Raw genomic sequence first — 20078 nt, forward strand, 5'->3', positions numbered from 1 at the left:
GAATGTAAACTTTGGGTTCAAACTCACAAATATGTTTGTAAGAATTCTCAAAATACACCTTTAAATGTTTACATTATTTTACGCGGCCTCATCGTCCCGCCTAGCGCCGCTTCGTATACACGCTGCTTCAATTAGGAGTTATTATTGTAAAACTTGCTATAATTTTATGGTTTTTTAACGTAATTATATTGATTATGCTATTGATAACGTTTCCTAAGTTAACGATTCGTGAGCAAGAACTTTTCTAAATCACATATATAAGTTTTAATATTGAGAAAATTATAGTCAGGAAAGCAGTACTTTCTGACTACTGGACTGGATAGTAATGTGCTACGTAAAAACTTGGTCAGTTTCTTCTGTTCAATGGGTCGCCACAAGCTATACGGCTGTCGCCCTACTGTTGTAACCTGAATTTAACTCTTTTAGTTCGTCATTGTAGGATCCTCCCCAAAGAGCGCGAAAACAACGATTATGATAATCCTTGTGAAATTTCTTTGTTTCTATTTATATTTTTGACTGTCTTAATCGTATAAAAGTAAAGAAGAAATAATTGAATCATTCCATTCTACCATGATATCACAAAAAAATACTACTCATAGCACCCCATATTCATAATCTTTTACTATGCAAACCTCTGAAATATGTAATTTTCTTCCCGATAAATATTTGAATACCTCAATTAGTATTTTCAACAAGAAGAAGCTACTTTAGGCCTCTGCTTAGGTTATTGCATACGTTTTAATTGGCCGAACAAATACGAAGGTAGGTCCACACTCTCATTTGTTCAAGTCGGTACTATGTTTTGTATTTATGTCAGTGTGAATGTTGGCAAGGCAATAACTCTCTAGTTGTAATTTGGTTGATATTTTCATGTTGGCTTTAATTAATAAAAATAGAAATAGTATTGAAGCAATATCACGATGTGATATCAGCGGTTAATTATAGACCACATCTTCGCGAAAATGTTGCATATTTGCCCTCTCATCTTTACGTGTTTCACTCAGTTAACCCTAACCTTTATTTGTAAGAGTAGACAGTGTTCACAATAGAAGGATTTGTGCATCCATCTATGCATCTTCTTTGACAAGACTAACTTGAAACCATGAAACGACTTCACCTTAATATGCTATTGATATTACAACTTAATAAGGTTTAACTTGTGGGAACCACGTTACTTTGTCAATCGTGTAAGGTTTGGCTGTAAATGTTTATAGAATAACTTACCTTGAATTTTACTTACTGTAGATGTGTTTCGTTCTTGATTGCGTCTCCGACATTCTTCAATGTTGCTTTTTATTATTTTATTTATCATATGGCAAAGATTCCAAACAGTGTTTGATTATATCTAATATTTGTCAGCAATCAACTGATTAATAAAATTTAAGACTTTTAACGAGTTTTGCTTGTAATATGGATACGATAACAACATGATTAAATTATAAATGGACAGTACATTATTAAGATATCAAATCCAGAACAGGTTATCCCATTAAAACTACGAGTAATATTATAAATGCGATTATTCATCCCGGTATAAACTATAGTTCCTGTGAAATTTGGGAAAAACACGTATTCTTTTGTTGGTGACGCTCAATTCACCGCTTTTGGTAGGTGGCGTTTAATTCGTTGGTGTTTGTAGGTGGTGCTAATATCGTCGCTTTTTTGATGATGATGTTAGATGGCGTTATATTTATATTCGTCGCATTTTGTGGATAGCGCTTAATTCACGCGGGCGCAGCTGCAGATAAGCTAGTAATAAATAAATTTAAGAAGCGTTTCCTTAAAATGCTGCATTGACCACGTGTATTTTTTATTATTTATATTTTTCTTTTTTAATGTGAACATAGTCTTGGTATCCATACGTTTAATGAGAGACGTGTCGACGTTTTAAAGAATTAAAACTGGTAAATAACAGCCTGGCTCGTACTGTTTTGCGATGCTCAATAGTACATAGCATTGTAGGTAATAGTTACCACTAGTAATATGTGTGTCTGTGTACAACACAGTATGTGTGCCTATCCTTTATTCTACTCATATTACACATTTCTTTGATGAAGATATTTGACAGCAAATAGCAGTTACTTTTTTCTTTTAAATACAAAAATTTTAAAATAGTCCATTTAAATGAATTACTTATATAAATAAAAAATTTCGTAAGTTTAGTATCCATTCACTGGATTAATTAAAACATATTAGAATCAAAGCTAATCAACTGTTTAGTGACAACAGTAGCAAGGAAATGTGATAAGAAAATCACAAGTCAACTTCTTATGGAATGAATAGACTAGAAGTTTGTAGAGGTGCGCCAGTCAATGAATTAAAGCAATTTATTTACCAAGCGGCTTCACTATCCATCAATAGGATAAAGCTTTATTACTATAATTCGAAAAGTATTCGGCATCCAATCGACTAGTAAACGAATCGAAACATACTTGACCCGTCCAGTATCCCCTTACAGATTCATCCAAAATTTGATGGATAGCAATCGCTCAATGTCAGTGCGTTGTGTTGAATGTGTGTAAATGATGTCCAGTCTAATGTCGTATTTGGTTTTATGAACCTTTCACTGAACCTAAAATTTGATATCACCAGTTGGGACGATATATTTTCCTTTTGAAAATATGTTGAATAATGCGAATATATCAATAATTTATAGCATTTATTAAACATTTTACACATAAAGGTAACATACAAAATCATAAATATATTAAATTATATGGATAGGCACTGAAAAATATTAAGTGATAAAATATTGCCACGGCTAATAACTTATTACAATTAGGTGAAACATACAACACAATTTAATTTAACAATATCGTGCACTTAAAACAAAAAAAAAACTAAGTTAAAGATCACTGTCCGTTAAACTAAAAATCTCATTCAATTCGGATTTGTACTTGCAGAAAACAATTAGGTCATCAAATAGGCAGTGTTTACCAAAACATAGAAACTGGCAAGGCAAGAATTGCGTGCGTACTTCAAGTGTGGAGGCTTGTTGACGCCTTAACTGAATGTTTCTTTGTCACAAAAGAGTTGACAGCGGAACGAGAGACACCACGCGGTACAACCACGATTAACTTTGCGAGAACGACCCACCCAGAGCCCGGGCACCCAATATACGACATCTCCGAAACGTTACATCATATGAGAAAGACGCGTAGTCAAAGTTAGTCGTAGCTGTTAGGTGAAAACGAGAGACGGCGACGAGAACACCGCAACCTACGTGCACTATTTGTTAGGTGTGACGGGTCTTAACAATAAACTCAAAATCTCAATTGGATAATACAAACAATTATCATGCTTAAGGATAAAGCTAAAGCAGGGACTGTTTTTTTGTAACGGGCTTATGTGGTCCATTAAATTTGTATTTACACATGGTAGCAAAACGGCATATTTCATAACTTAGACCACAAAAGCGAACGCAAGTCCCAAAATTATGACCACCTGATAAACTTCGCTAAAATGTTTTACATTGACGTAAGTGAGATCAGTTGCATAAGTTTACAGGTCAGATCTCAACACAAAAAGCTTAGTGATTCAAATTCTTAAGGTTAATAGGCCAAATAAATCATTAAATTTTAGCGCAGGCTTAAAATTACTATTGAAAGAGTATTGGGTGAAAAATACATTTTGACGATTTGCCAAAAGACGCGTCTTGTTTGTATGCAAATTTTCTAAATAAAATGATCCATAATAAATACATTATTTAGTAAACATCGTAGCGGTAAAGCAAAACAAAACAGTCGTTGAATTCCTCGTGGTCGTGTTAATCACATGTTACGTGTATCCTCGGTCCAGATTAAGGTAGCTCCAGGCGCGCCGGTCGATGATCTCCAGGTGCCACATGTCTCGATGTACGACTAGGACTATTTACACAAAAAGCTCAATGTACAGCATTGTTAGATGCGGAAATTCGCCCAAAATATACTACGGAGTTAAATTTACAGTCGATTCCACTTGTAAGTTATGTTAGGATGTGCGCGTAGCGTTGTTGAATGTTCGCGCGCGTGGAGGCGCGGTCCTATAGCTTTCGCGTTACGAAATGGGGCGAGTCGTTCATGATTATGTTTGTGGTAATACACGGCGTCTGTGTGCCATATCATCACGACTTGCAATCACGGGGTGTGTCTATGAAGCGGACAAAAGTCTTTGCGGTAACCGCTACGATTTTACGAAGCCATCTTAAAATACTGTATTCGCATGTCAACTTTTGAATTTTTATAGTAGTTTTCACCCGATCTCAAAGTGGTATAGAGATGAAACAAAGAAACACTACATTAATGGATTAAAAGTGCGCGACGCGAGCTCGCTGCCTGTATCTATGTCTTACTTTTGACGACTAGTTTTGCCGAGGTCTCGGCTTGGCCGGCAGCGGTAGTAGCACGACATGTGAAGATGCCGGTGTCCTCCTCATAGGTGTTACCGATCAGAAGTACTGCATTATTACCCTCATGGATCATCTGTAATTAAAAAACATAACTCATTATTAATTTCAAAGGAAGCAACTCAGTTGCCCGCGGAATAAATTTTACTTAAGAAGATATTAAATCTATGGTTTTTTAATTTTTTTGGTCACAGTTTATTTGTTTTTTTGTAAAAAAAAGTAATTACTAAGGTAGAAATTGATAAAACAACATGATGTATCATAATGATCACAATCACCACCTGTTCCCCTGCCGAAGATTTAATTCCAAATGTAGGAAAACGCTGGATGCAGGTAGCTTCCGACTATGCAAGGTGGAAATCTTTCCTGAAGTATTTATATTTAATAACTTAATTACATTATGGAAAATTACCTGGAAATCTGGAGTCTCGGGAATGAGAGCGCCTTCACGAAGCCATTGGATATTTGGCTTGGTTTTACTGGTTATATTTGTCTTGAATTGGGCTGGTTGTCCTTCGTAAACGACAACATCTCGAAGGGGTGTGAGAGTTGGTAAGTTATCTCCTTGATCTGGCTGATTGACTCGCAATTTCGCAGCGACAGTGACTCGTCCGGCAGAATTATAAGCAACACATTTGTAGTCGCCTTCGTCTTCGGGGAAGGCCTCCGATATGCGTAAAGTGTATTCATCAGCTGCTCTAGACATTTGGAAGTATTTTGATGGTTTAATCAATTTGTCACCCTTATGCCACTGAATGGTAGGAGTAGGTTTACCTACAATTTTGCAACTGAATTCTATAGCTTGTCCCTCAGTTACTACTTTATCTTTGAGGGGCTCTATTATTTCAGGAGGCGCATTAGCTGCTTTAGATTGCGGTTTCGGCTTTTCTTTAGTTGCCGGAGCATTAACTAAACACTCGGCGTCACATCTTGCTTCACCGGCACTGTTGATTGCTACACATTCATATTTTCCAGAATCTTGTGGATAAGCTTCCAAAATGAGGAGAGTGTATGTTCCATCTTCTTCTAAAATCTTATTTCTGATGTCTGGTTGTACTTTCTTTCCATTTTTCAGCCAGTACACGTCGATTGGTTTAGTGCCTGTAACTTTTGTGTCGAATCTCACAAGTTGTCCAGCGGTCACATTGACATTTTGCGCTGTAAGGGTAAAGCTAGGAGGTATGACACCACCTCTTCCTTGACGCCGGCGTTCTTCTACGACCAAATTGGCGCTACATTTAGCTGTACCGCCTCTATTTTCTGCGACCGCAGAAAATACTGCCGAGTCCTCGATGAACACTTGTCTTATGATAAGGATAGATTTCGTGCTGAATGTATGGATTTGGAAGTCTGCCGAGTTCTTAATTGGGAAATTTTCACGATACCATTTAATTGTAGGCAATGGATCTCCATCAAATTCCACTTCGAATCTTGCTTGCTCATGTTCAAACACACGACAAGGTTGCATCTTTTTAGTGAAAACTGGTGGATTGGATGGTTTCACAGGTCCTTCTACTACTCTTTCTTGTGTCTGTGCTTTGTGTTCGACTTCCGTTGTCTCTGTAGAAGTTATTTTTCGTGTAATTTCAGTATCGCCAACAACTTCCTTTTGAACTTGCTTTTGTTTTGCAACATGCACTTCTTTGCCATGGACTGTAGATTCTAAGGGGTCTGGAATTCTAGGTTTTTGAACAACTTTCTTGTGCACTTGTTGTTCAATCACTTCGTCGGTTTGTTCCCTGAAAATAACAAAAAAATATTAAATTATCATTTTGGCCTCTATTCTTTACGATTCGCTTGTAATCATTATTTTAAATGTGTCCATTTTGTTCATCCTACAATGTCGTTATAGTACATCCTATCCTATCGTTTTGTTGTAGTTGATCCAATCAAGGGAGAAGCTTGGGTCGTCTATAACCATGTTCCAGGAATGATAAATCAGGTAAATGAGTCTAGAATAATGTGTATATTTCACAGGAAATAAAAATGATTTAAATTTGATTTGATAAATAATAGGCAGCATATAATAATTACATTGTGATCGATACATATATACATACGTGATCGATTGTTAAAGATATACTTACAAGTTAGTCTCGTATTTTTGGGCCATGCCTTTAGCCAAGGAACTGCTTGCAATCTTTTCTCCTGGAATAGCATACTGATGTGTTGATTCTCTTAGTCTGCTCTCTTTCACTACTTGCTCATTTTCAAGCTCTTGAAGTTTATTGTAATATTCTTCGCTTTTCTTCTTCTTCACGGTCTGTTGCCATTCTGTTTCTGGTTCTTTAATTATTTTGGGTTTCAACTCAGGTCTGTGATCAATAACGCCTTGCCTTTGTAATGTTTGCCTTTCTTCAAATGTTTTTTCTAGTTCAGTTCCCGAACGCTGATACTGTGTCGTTTCATCATACCAAGCTGTACAGAACCAACGAAACACTTTAGATAGGATATTCATAATTTTGTTAATAGAATATCATGACATACCTTTGCAAGATGCCGATGTTAAGCCGGTAGAAGCAGGTGATTTAGCTGCGTACTTCTTTTTTAGGGAGAGAGAAAGGATGTAGGAGTGCGAAGGGTATTATTTATGCTTAAGCGTTCTGTTGGTGTTGGAGTGAATATGCGTTGTGTGTTAAATAGCAGAGTTGAAAGCGATTCCCCATGGAAAGAAGAATTTGAGGAGTTCGACTGGGTAGTCGAGTAAGATGCAGGTTTTGCTTACGGCGGTTGTGCATGAAGCATGTTGTAATGTTGTTATAATTGTCTTTGTTGTTTATGTTAAAATACTTACGTCTTGGTGCGTTTTTCAATACTCCTCTATAATCATCGTGCCTTGGGATGACTTTTAGCTCTGTTGTTGCTAAAGCTTCACCCACTGAGCTTCTGGCGATAACTTCTATTTTACCAGTGTCATATTGCCTAGTTTTTGGTATATCAAAGTGGTACATGCCGTCATAGGTCAGTTTGTATCTGGAACCCTAAGAACAAAAGGTCAAATATTTTCATTTTATTTTCCTTAGTAAGATCAGTAAAATTTTTGCAAGAACGCTGAAGTTACACTTTTTGACCGGTTACTACCTTTGCAGGGGAACCTAGCCCATATTAAATCATGACAAAGCCTGCATTAGATGTATGTGCCTATTTCTTTATGCGCTTTTTACGACATCCATGGGAAATATATGGAGTGGTCCCATTTCCTAAGTGTTGGGGACCACTCGGCAATTAATGTTTCTGACTAAATGCATCATGGTGAAAATTTTGAACTGAATTGTTGTAATAAATTATTATTGCGCAATGGTCTTAGTTATTAAGCTACTTACGTTAACAATGGTGTTTCCGTTGATAAGCCACATTACACGCGGCTTTGGATGTCCAGTCACACGACAGCAAAAACGAGCCCATTCACCTTCTTCAACAGTAACTGGGTCAGGTCTGCTTACAAAGACAGGAGCTGATCGAGCCTTCTCAGCTTCCACCGCCTGTTCTGGGGCTCTGTAAGTTATTTATTTATTAAAAACAATATAATTCTCGTCCTGTACTTTATATTGAATAATAAAGACATTAGCAATCCGACTCTGCTTCGCACGCTGGCTTTTGTGAAATAAAACTTAACATCTTTCTTGCTTCTAAATAAACCAATTATGCTTTTTGTTTGATTTGTTTGTTTTTAATATGCACTGTTTTATGTTTTGAGACATTTCCTTTTATTACGGATGTGGAATGTAAGAAATTCCAAATGGGATAAATTAGTTATTGAACGTATTTTTTTAGTCCAATAGCAGTATTTTATTATGTTTTTTTTTTATTAATTTTTTTGTGCTATAAAGAGTTCACAAACAAACAAACAATTTTTGTACTGAATGTGCGACCATGATTCAATACGAGTTAGGTTCCTCCTGCAAAAGTTGCGGAAATCAGATGGAAGTTGCTTCATGTAAAATCCCGACCCACCCATCACTAAATCATGTTCATAAGGTGCACCGCGGGATCCTCTCCAGTGATGTAAGAATGAGTAGGAGTAGTAGTTATTTGAATAAAGTTCTTACATTTGCCAAGAAGCTTCCATCTCTCTGATTTTTTCAATACTCTTCATATGCTTGGGTAGTTGTGAATCATAGACAATTCCTGGCTTCCCAGCGGTCTTTATAACTGCTCGAGTTTCATCCATTCCGTACAAGTTTGTGGCACGGCATACATATTCACCGCTGTCCTCTGGATAAACCCAACCAAAGTTCATAGCCACGTAGCCGAAATCGTAGATTGGGGTAAAACGATTTTCTACAAAAAAAAATTATACTCGTATATTGGTCGTTCAACCATCATACATAATTAGCATAAAACAATGTCACTTACTATGCAGTAATGGTTTTCCATTGAAAAACCATTCAACTTTCATGTTGGGATCTCCTACAGGTGCGAGTTGACATTCGAATTTTGTAGATTCCATTTCAACTAGAGTTGTCTGACTTTGAATTTGAGTGACGAATCGAGGTGGTTGCTTCTTATCAGCGTCGTAGAGGTCATCTTCAGTAAGGAATATTTCTGAAGTATATTTTTTAATGGTAGCTTCCATTTGCGTAAGAGCTTCAGATCTTTTCATACCACGTGGCACTTGGTTTTGCAAAATAATATCAGGTAGTTCTGTAAAATATACAATGAATTGTAAAATATTTAAAATAAAAAAGTCATATTCAGTCATAAGAGAATATAGTAGAATTTACTTACGTTTGCATGAAACAGTTCCTTTAGTGAAATCTTCCCCGAAGTCATTTACAGCTCGGCATACATATTCGCCGGAATCTTCTGCATATACGTATAAAATGTCGAGTGAAACGAAGCCCATGTCATAGACAGTACGATATCTATGCCCTGACGGTAAAAGCTTTCCATTACGGTACCATTCAATTCGGAGTTTAGGATCTTCCTTCGGTTCTACGCGGCACTCAAAACGAACACCTTCGGATTCTTCCACAGTGTGCGACTGAATTTGTGTTATAAACTTAGGCGGAGAACTGACAACAGGTTCTTCTTTGGGAGCATCACTAATGCGTCCTCTTTCAAGTTCTTTAATCTTTTCTCCGCTCATTCCCTGTGGCAACTGTGACTCCAAAACAATGTCACGTTTTGAGCTACATGTAATTTTGGCTGTTGTAGTTGCAGAACCCCATCTATTTGTAGCTCGGCAAGTATATTCGCCCGCATCACGAGCATAGATGTAGTCAATATCCAAAGCAATAAAACCAAAGTCATTGAGCATGTGCACTCGGGATCCCGTAGCAAATGGTCGACCATTATGGAACCAATCAATTCTCATTGTAGGATCTCCGACGGGCTCAACGCGACAGTCGAAATGTATTGGTCCACCTTCTGGAACATCTAAATTATCTTTAATTTCAACTGTGAATTTGGGTGGATTAGGCTTTTCGTCCTCGATTGTGATTTCTTCTCGTTTATGAAGGGTTTCTTCCAACTTTTGAATACTTTCGGTTCCAGACTTAAAATGTGAAGGTAACTGTGGTTCAAGAATTATACCTTGTCTACCTTTGACTTGTAATTTGCAAGACACAGTAGCTTCACCGTGACGGTTAGTAGCTTTGCAAGTATAAAGGCCAGCGTCACGTTGATAGACACCTCCAATCTCTAATATAACAAATCCGAAGTCATTAATAGTCTTTACTCTTGATCCCGTTAATAAAGGCTTCCCATTGTGGAACCATTCCACTCTCATACTTGAGTCATTGACTGGCACCAGCCTGCACTCGAAATGAGCTGAAGAGTTTTCTGATAGTATAAGATCAGAGGGTGTGGTTGTGAACTCAGGTGGATTTCCCGTCTCGGCTTCTGGGGTGAGGGAATCGACGGCGCCAGTATAACCTTCTAGGGCTGCAATCTTATCAATAGTCCCCTCCATTCCCTTAGGAAGCTGAGATTCCAGAATGATATTACGTTTCCCTTGAACTTTCATCGTTGCTGTCGTTACAGCTTCTCCATAGTTATTGTAAGCTCTGCAAAGATATTCACCTGAATCTTCAGGGTAAGTCGGAGATATTTCAAGAATGACAAACCCAAAGTCACAGAATGTTCTGAATCGTGACCCAGCTTTTAGAGATTTACCATTCCAATACCACTCCACCTTGAAAACAGAATTATTATACTTATTAATATTATTAAATAATAAGCAACTAATTTTAAATTAAATAATGTCAAATTACTTAGTTTGTCTATTTCTGTATCTTATAACCGCTCTTCTTGAAATGGAACGTATAGAATTTCAAGACGGGTACTAAAAGGGAAGGAAAGATATATAAGTACGTTCAATCCCAAAAAAAGCGTTACTTAAAGAATATAAATAGTATAAGTGCCGTGTGGTTCCGGGCACTTTTAGAATAGGACTACTCCGTCTCTTTAAAAGGCAATTTTGTAAAAGGCGACTAAGAGAAAGGCTAATAATACGAGGGCTGCACTGAAAGTTTTAAGAATGGAATATTTCCACTGTTTCTGTCATATTAAAATCCTTTTAATTGAAACTCCTTGGTTTTGAATACAAATGCCATTTATTTATTTAATAAAATATTTGCGGTCTTTTTACGAGGTCTTGTCAACTTGTTTAGTCGTTGAGAAAATAGAATCGACTCGAGAAAATTCAAGAGCGATGATTTATTGTGACTTTAGAAGTGGTTTAACACAAAAACGTACGTGTCAAGCTCGTCCAAAAACTGCAGTCACCCAAGAAACTTTAATGCTGTGCGTAAGCTGATTGAGGAAAATCGACATGTGACAGACCGCGAAATTTAAACATTGGCATGAGTCAAATACAAATAATCTTGCATGAAGCATGCAGGTGTAAAAAAGTTGTTTTCCCGATGAAAAACAAAAACCGGTAAACCCTCGTAAATTTAGAATTTCATTTTAGTCGATGGGCTAGCAAGCTATTTGAATATAACACCATTTAGGCATTTCAATCTTTGCGATACCCCGTAAGGGGTAAAGATGTAAAATATATACATTGTATGACTTACTTTCAGGTTTGGATCATCAGTTGGTGTCAGACGAGCTTCAAAATGAGCATTTTCTCCTTCTCTAAGATTTTCAATATTAGATAACGGAACAGTGAAGACTGGAGCTTTTCCTCTTTCTTCCTCCACGGTAGTATCCTTCCTTCGTACCATTGAATCTTCCAATGTTTGAAGTTTTTCTAATCCACCTTCCATGCCCTAAAAGTTTGATAGTTTACGAATTATCAATACGAATTGTATTAGTTTGTCTGCGGACAGGCCAAATACTGTTAAATTATGATTAGGAATACGAATCTCCTGACCGAAAAATCTACGCTCGTGATACTAAAACAGAACACGGTATATTTCGAGCCGCTGTCTTCAAAACACAGGTTACGTTAATGATTGCTGACCTTCAAAATTTGAAGTGCAAGAAGAATTAGGCTATTGGAAATGCGATTATTACTATTACTTCCATGCTATATGCAATTAGTTTGTCCTGCTGCTGCTTTACTTTCCGTGCATATTGTTAAATTCAATCAATGCAAATGCTTATAAAGGCAATGGGCTATCTAGAAACCGACAAGCTTGCTTTAAAAGAATTATGAATGTGGATGAAGCAAAAGAAAAATATGCAGGGATATTGTATGATATTATATAATTTAAAAGATCGTACCCGCGGCAGTTGCGAGTCCAAGATCAAATTTTCCTTCGACGTGCATTTCAGGGTAGCCTTTGTTGAATCACGACCCAATTTGTTGGTTGCGACACATTCATATTCACCTGAATTTTCTTCATAACAATATAGAATATCCAAAATAACAATTCCGAAGTCATGGAAAGTTCTGTATCTGTGACCGTGTGGCAGTTTCTTGCCATTATAGAACCATTCAACTTTTAGATCTGGATCATCTACGGGTACCAATCGGGCTTCAAAGTGAGCACTTTGACCTTCGACTAATTTTGTAACGTCTTGTATTTGTGTCAAGAATTTCGGTGGTTCTGCTGAAGCAGTAGATTGAGTTTGTTGCTGTACCCCTTGCAGACTTTCCAACTCCCTGATCTTGGTCAATGAGTCAGGCTGTAAGCTATCATAGTAAACTCCACTCCTGCCGTAACAGTTGATAGTTGCTTTAGTAAAATCTTCTCCATATTTATTGTAAGCTCGACAAACGTATTCTCCTGTGTCATGATTCTGAGTATATGCTATGTCGAGAACTACAAAACCGAAATCAGAAACTGTTTTAATCCTGTTCGAGTGACGTAATGGTTGACCATTATGATACCATTCTATCTTCATATCTGGATCATCTACAGGAACAACTGTACATTCAAAGTGAGCTGACTGACCATCCTTAAGTCCATCAATACTCTGAATGTGAGTAGTGAACCTTGGCTTCTGTCCTTTACTTTTATCGACACACTCAAGTTTAACGCTTATTTCAGCCTGACCCCAACGATTGGTAGCTCGGCAAGAGTAAGTACCAGAGTCAGTAGTTTTAGTTCCAAGAATTTCCAGGACTACCATGCCAAATGCATATACGGTTCTAATCCTATGACTAGCTTCTATAGTCTTTCCATTATAGAACCATTCAATGGTCATACTTTGGTCTCCTGTTGGTATTAATGAAGCTTCATAATGAGCTATTTGGCCTTCACTTATATCAATTATGTCCTGGAACACAGTTGTAAATTCAGGTGGCCTACCAGTATCGTCATCAGCTTTTTGACCTGGCTCTCTACGCAGAGAATCTTCGAGGTTCTGAATTTTCTCTAAGCCTTCTGTTCCCTTTGGATGTTGAGTCCTTTCAATAAGATTTTCTTTACTACTGCAATATATTGTAGATGAAGTAAACGCTTCGCCTCGCTTATTGTATGCCTTACATGTATAGATGCCACTATCTCGTTCATAAACGTCTATCAAATCAAGAGTAACAAAACCAAAGTCGCTTGTCAATTTAAATCTAGAACCTTGTTCTAGTGCCTTTCCATTGAAATACCATTCTATCTTTAGATTTGGGTCATTTTTAGGTTCAACTTGCCCTTCTAAATGAAGTGCTTGTCCTTCAATCAACTGGTGCTCGGCAGCAATTGGTACAACCCACTCTGGTTTAGGATATTCAGCATCAGGTACCGAGGGTCTCCTACCTTTAGATAATCTAGCTTCTTCTGCTTGTTCAACAGCATCTAGACCAGCTTTACCTTGTGGATGCTGGGTATCCAAATAAATGTGTTTATCACCAGTACACCTAAGAGAGCCTGAAGTTGTGGCAGAACCTTTGCTGTTTGTAGCCTTACAAGTATAGATACCGGAATCCTCTTCGTAAGTATGTGTAATATCCAATGAGACGTAACTGAAATCATGGGTACTCTTGTACCTTGTACCAGAGGGTAATGGTTTATTATTAAAGAACCATTCGATTTTAAGTGTAGGATCTCTCGATGGTTCTACATTACATTCGAAGTGAATATTGTCGCCTTCTTTGCATAATATATTATTTAAGTGTGAAATAAATACTGGCGTCTCGTAAACTGGCTCAGGAGACTCTGGTTTGAGAGCTTTAGGCTGTTCCAAAGCGCCTATTCTATCTAATGACTCTGGATGAAGAGACTCTCCTAAAAGCCAATGACGATCTTCAATCTTAATTGAAGCCGTGGAAACAGCTTCTCCCGCAAGATTTGTAGCTTTGCAAGTATAAATACCGGAATCATCAATTCTCAAACCATTAATTGAAAGAGTCACAAGGCCAAAATCAAACGAACTCTTTAAGCGTGACCCAGTAGTTAAAGATACTCCATTTTTGAACCACTCGATTTTTAAATTAGGATCGGTACGTGGTTCAACCTGGGCTTCCAGATATACATGTTGTCCTTCAACCAATTTATCATAGCTCTTGAGGTGTGTTGTAAAGATTGGAGCTTGTTGAACGCCGCTGTCTACAAACATCTCTGGAACTTTATTCATCGCCGCTTCTTTAAGTTGAATTTGTTCCCAAGATTCGGGTCTCATTGCTTGGTCAACAATAGTTGATTTGGTTTTGACTTTAAGAGAGGTTGAAGATACTGTACTGCCTGCTCTATTAATGGCTTTACACATATATAGTCCAGCATCTTGAGCGACCACCGAATTAATATCTAATGTGACAAATCCAAAGTCATGCGTTGTACGGAATCTAGACCCTGCAAAAAATTAAGTCGAAGATTTTATAAATTATGTTCATTATTTATTAAATATTCTTGTAAGATTGTGCAGATGTTGTACAAATACTTACCCATCTTAAGTTCTACGCCATTTATATACCATTCGAAACGCAAGCTTGGGTCACCTACGGGAACAACGCGAGCTTCATAATGTGCATGCTGTCCTTCCCAAAGTTCAGATGGTCCTGTAAGCACTTGTGTAAAAATAGGTTTTTCAAATTCGCGGTCAGGCTCCTCGCGCCTCTTAGGTTGGGGTTCCTCCAGCTGTTGAATCTTTCTCATGCCCTCTGGGTGTTGGGTATCCAATTGAATAGCCGCTTTAGCTGTTGAACGAAAGGTATATATAGCTTATGTTATTTTATGTACTACTATTACAATATAATAAATAGAACACGAAATGTTCCCACATGCAAGAGTAGAACCCTATGGTTTCCGGCACTTTAGAATAGATCCACTATATCTTTCCCATGGATATCGTAAAATACGACTAAGGGATGGGTTAATAAACTTGTGATTGGTCTTGCAGGCGATGGGCTAGCAACCTGTCACTATTGAAATCTCAATTTCATTATAAAGCCATACAGCTGAACGTGGCCTTTCAGTCTTTTCAAGACTTTTGGCTCTGTCTAGCCCGCATGGAATATAGACGTGGCTATATGTATGTATGTAGAAAAGTATCACTTACTTTTTATTCTCATAGCGGCGGTTGTGACGGCCTCTCCTAGTAGATTGGATGCTCTGCACATGTAAACACCTTCATCTTCATCACGCACATGGGTTATGGTCATAGATACATAACCAAAGTCGTGTGTTTTGGTTATTCTAGAACTATCTTCAATAAGTTTTTCATTTCGGAACCATTCTACTTTGAGTGTGGGATCACCAACAGGGATAAGTCTACAGTCAAAGTGTGCAGTCTGTCCTTCTTGAATGTTGTCGATGTTTTGAAGAGGCTGCGTGAAGACAGGCCTCTGCCTTGTAACTGGTTCAGGTATTTCGGGGCGTTTAAATGGTTCCGCTGATTCTAGCTCTCGTATTTTCTCTAGACCTTCAGGACGTTGTGATTCCGATATAATACTACCTTTTGCGGTTACAGTCATAGATATTGCTGAAGTGCACTGTCCAAGAGCGTTAATAGCCTTAACTGAGTATTCGCCGGCATCTTCAGGTACACAGTGTTGAATATCCAATGACACATAACCAAAATCAAAAGTGATATGGAACCGTGACGCAGATTGCAGGGCTTTGCCATTATGATAAAATTCTATACGTAGATTAGGATCTTGTACAGGCTCAACTTGACATTCGAAATGTGCTGTTTTGCCTTCGAATACATGAGTTGTTCCTCTCAACTCAGTAACAAATCTAGGCGGACTAATCTTAGGTTCTTCAACTTCTAATCTAGTATGGTGACCTTGTGCTTCTAACTGTCTTATTTTTTCCAAGCCATTCGGATGTTGAGTGTCGAAGATGATACTTCTATGCCCTGTATATAAAGCAAATAAATTTGAGAAAAAATCCTTAATTAAATTCGTTTTCTAGGTTGGACATTTTTCGCTTTAAGAGTTTCGTTAGAGCTAACTAGAAACCTAAGAAATTAAGACATATTGGCCTATATGGCCTTGTGCGATCTAGCACAGGATCATAAAAAATGGTCTTTAAAATCATTTCTAATATTTAACCCTAAATAGATTGTACATTACCTGCAACCTTCAACGTGCATGTATTAACAGCTTCTCCAAGTTTGTTTGTAGCTTTACACATATATGTTCCCGAGTCTTCAGAATAAGAGTACAGAATATCCAAAGCAACATAACCAAAATCATGAGTGGTTCTGTATCTATGGCCTGTTTTAAGTTTTTGACCATTGAGGAACCATTCGATCTTCAAATCGGGATCGTTAATCGGTTCAACTCTACACTCAAAGTGGGCATGGTCACCCTCCTTTAAGTTTTCTAAACTGGTTAATGCAGTGAGGAACACTGGCCTCTGCCCTGGTTTTTCTTCTTCAACAGCTGTTGGTCTCTCATACCGCTCTAGCTCTTGAATCTTTCTTAATCTTTGTTCATCCAGAGTGTCAAGATAAAGCCCAGATTTAGCTGAAACAATACACATTATATTCGGCCACGTGTTTATTATATTTACCGCAACGACGCCAAACTTTAAGTAAAATTTTTATCTATATCATCTTTGTAGATTTATACATTGTTCATTAGGTGATTTGGGGCCAAGGGAGAAGACTAACTTCTCACTTGGCCCCCAATCACCTAATGAGACTCAAGACCCATTGTATAATTATTGTATACCCATTATATATTTATCAGTATTTTCACTATACGTACCATTTACTTTCACTGAACTTGTGGTTACAGCTTCACCTACGGCATTAGTTGCTTTGCACATGTAGGTGCCAGTGTCTTCAGCATAAGCATATAGAATGTCGAGCGCCACATAGCCAAAGTCGTAAGTGGTCTTGAAGCGGTGGCCTTGTTGTATTGGACGTCCATTGCAGTACCACTCAACACGCATTGTTGGATCATTGACTGGTGTAAGAGTAGCCTCAAGATGTACTGGTTTTCCTTCAGCTACTTCTGCGTTTTTGAGAGGCTTTCCAAATTGTGGTTTTTCAGCAACAAAACTTTCATCACGTACAACTTTTCTGTATCTGCTGTCATCTTCGAGATACTGAATTTTTTCTAACGCGCTTTCGTGTTGAGTGTCCCTTATAATCGATTCCTTGGCTGAAATTCAAAGTAAAATGCCATAAATGCAATTACAATTAAAGTGTTATGTTTTAGGAACTTTTCAAATGAGAACTATTTATTTTACTTGTCGCTATACTCACATTGTACATTCAATTTTATGGACGAAATAGCCTGTCCCAAATTGTTAATGACCTTGCAAGTGTATTCACCAGAATCTTCTCCATAAACTGTAAGGATATCAAGAGCAGCAAATCCAAAGTCATATGCTGTTCGGTAGCGGTGTCCACTTTGCAGTACTTTTCCATTAAAATACCACTCAACACGCATGTTCGGGTCTGGATAAGGTTCGATGCGACATTCATAGTGTGCGCTTTGGCCCTCTACAAGCTTTGATGGCCCATTTAGTTGAGTGACAAAGCGAGGAGCTTGATTAACTGCAACATCAATGTCTTCTCTGCGCTGATAACGTGACGAATCTTCCAGTTGCTGAATCTTTTCCAATGCACTTTCATGTTGTGATTCTAATTGCAAGGATGCTTTGGCTATAACGGAAAAACATGTGATAAATAAAATCTGAATGCAAAACAAGTATAATAATCTGAAAGTTTGAATAATCATTTTTATTTTCATTATACTTACATTGAACAAAAAGCGTGGATGAGGTGACAGCTTCTCCTAGTTCGTTAATTGCCCGACAAGTATAAGTACCAGAATCTTCAGGATTAACATATTTCATGTTGAGAGCTACATATCCAAAGTCGTGCATTGTAGTAAGCCGGTTTGCTAAAAATATAAAAAAAGCAACGTATAAAATTAAGCACTATAGCTGCCCGTACTCTAAAATATTAAAGTTAAGTTTACTTACATGCTTCAATTGGTACGCCGTTGCGTAGCCATTCTACTCGGAGTTTTGAATCTCCTACAGGAATAAGTCTTGCTTCAAAGTGTGCAGCTTGATTTTCAGCTACTCTTATATCTTTCATTGGCATTGTAAACACAGGTGCTTGACTTATCATTTCATCCTGTGCACTGTGTCTTTGATATCTAGAAGTATCTTCTAGTTGATTCAGCCTTGTCAGAGCACCTTCATGTTGCGACTCTAAGTAAATAGATTTCTTGGAATGTACGATTGCTATACCAGAAGTAACAGCTTCACCGAGAGCATTAATAGCCCTGCATGTATATGTACCAGAATCTTCAGGTAAGCATGACATAATATCTAAGGCAACAAATCCAAAGTTGTTTGTTTCTGTAAACCTGGATCCACTCTTAAGAGGTTTATTGTTGTGATACCACTCCACCTTCATCGTTGGGTCAGATACTGGTATAAGTCTACATTCAAAATGAGCTCTTTGACCTTCCTTGATTTCAATGTTTTTCAAAGAAGTAGTAAATATTGGTGCTTGTGTCGTGACTTCGTCAATGACATCAGTTCTCTGGTATTTAGATCTGTCTTCCAGATGATGGATTTGTTCTAATCCAGCTTCGTTTTGAGTTGCTCTTACAATATCAGCTGTACTTCTACAATTCAATTTGCAGCTTACTTCGTCTGTACCTACTAAATTTACAGCTCGGCATGTATAGATCCCTGAATCTTCGGCAATCAAGTCTATAATATCTAGAGCCACGTATCCAAAATCATGTATAGGTCGGAATCTGTGACCGATGGTGACTGGTTGCCCGTTCTTGAACCACTCAACTTTTAGGTTGGAATCTGTAACTGGTTCAAGTTTGCATTCAAAATGAACATGATTACCTTCGATAACATTATCAATTGATTTAGGTTTAGTGATAAAATGAGGTTTAATATTGATAGATTCATCAATTACTTCGGACTTTTTATAACGCGAAGCATCTTCTAAGTATTGAATCCTCTCAAGTCCAGATGGATGTTGCGAGTCAAGAATTAAATCCTTCTTTGCAATAACACGAAGAGCACAAGATGTCACTGCTTCTCCAAGCTGATTAGTAGCCTGACATGTGTATACTCCCGAATCCTCAGGATAAACACTTAATAAATCTAGTGCCACATAGTCAAATTCATAAGCAGGTCTGAATCTGTGACCTGTTTTAATGGGTCTACCATTACAGAACCAGTCAACTCTCATGGTTGGGTCTCCAACTGGTTGTAATCTGCATTCTAAGTGTACATTAGTTCCCTCAACTGTCTCGATGTTATGTAATGCTCTGGAGAACTGCGGTGCTTGTTGAACTGTGATGTCCTCTTGTACTTGTCTATTTCTTCGTGCAGCGTCTTCGAGCATCTGTATTTGCTCAACCGCTTGCTCATTTTGCGTTTCAGTTAGAATGTCGGAACGTTCAATAACGCGTACCATTGCTGATGTGTGCGCTGAACCTAGATGGTTTACTGCTCTTACAGTATATTCTCCAGTATCAGAAGATGTAGCATGAATAATGTCCAATGCTACAAAACCAAAGTCATAGTAAGTTTTAAATCTGGAGCCTACTGTAATTGCTCTGCCATTGTGGAACCATTCAACTCTCATAGTTGGGTCACCCATAGGTTCAAGCCTACATTCAAGATGAATGTTTTTTCCTTCAGATACGGGTTTAGGATCTGATAAGGGTTGTACAAAAATTGGTTTAGATTTCGAGATCTCTTCGATCTGATACATAGGTTCCACAAATTTAGATTCTTCCATTTGCCTTGTTTTTTCATATAAACCACGATGAATACTTGAAGTGTCGATACTCGAACGTGCTGTAACAATTAACAAATAATTGTCAAGATTTTTTTGTGTTACGAAATCAGTAAAAATTATAATATTA

At 37.7% G+C, this 20078-nt stretch overlaps 1 protein-coding gene and 1 long non-coding RNA gene across 9 annotated transcripts in view; one reads left to right on the forward strand and one right to left on the reverse strand.

Moving 5' to 3' along the window:
* Window positions 1-20078, forward strand: part of LOC132903951 (uncharacterized) — a 107280-nt gene that overhangs the window by 79896 nt on the left and 7306 nt on the right. The window lies entirely within an intron of this gene.
* The window catches only part of LOC106133798 (titin), a 114326-nt gene that overhangs the window by 78428 nt on the left and 15820 nt on the right, over window positions 1-20078 (reverse strand). For all 8 annotated transcript variants that reach the window (XM_060953659.1, XM_060953663.1, XM_060953662.1 and 5 more), the window contains exons 5-21: window positions 18154-20010; window positions 17928-18071; window positions 17429-17830; window positions 16926-17324; window positions 16287-16682; window positions 15269-16069; window positions 14655-14906; window positions 12059-14562; window positions 11407-11601; window positions 9113-10520; window positions 8741-9028; window positions 8434-8665; window positions 7708-7879; window positions 7179-7365; window positions 6472-6802; window positions 4797-6123; window positions 4331-4460 (exon numbers count right to left, since the gene is read on the reverse strand). In XM_060953659.1, coding sequence (XP_060809642.1) covers window positions 4331-4460; window positions 4797-6123; window positions 6472-6802; window positions 7179-7365; window positions 7708-7879; window positions 8434-8665; window positions 8741-9028; window positions 9113-10520; window positions 11407-11601; window positions 12059-14562; window positions 14655-14906; window positions 15269-16069; window positions 16287-16682; window positions 16926-17324; window positions 17429-17830; window positions 17928-18071; window positions 18154-20010 — 11025 coding nt within the window. The remainder of the gene's footprint in view (window positions 1-4330; window positions 4461-4796; window positions 6124-6471; window positions 6803-7178; window positions 7366-7707; window positions 7880-8433; window positions 8666-8740; window positions 9029-9112; window positions 10521-11406; window positions 11602-12058; window positions 14563-14654; window positions 14907-15268; window positions 16070-16286; window positions 16683-16925; window positions 17325-17428; window positions 17831-17927; window positions 18072-18153; window positions 20011-20078) is intronic.

This window comes from Amyelois transitella, chromosome Z, assembly GCF_032362555.1.
Source record: "Amyelois transitella isolate CPQ chromosome Z, ilAmyTran1.1, whole genome shotgun sequence".
Taxonomy (NCBI): domain Eukaryota; kingdom Metazoa; phylum Arthropoda; class Insecta; order Lepidoptera; family Pyralidae; genus Amyelois; species Amyelois transitella.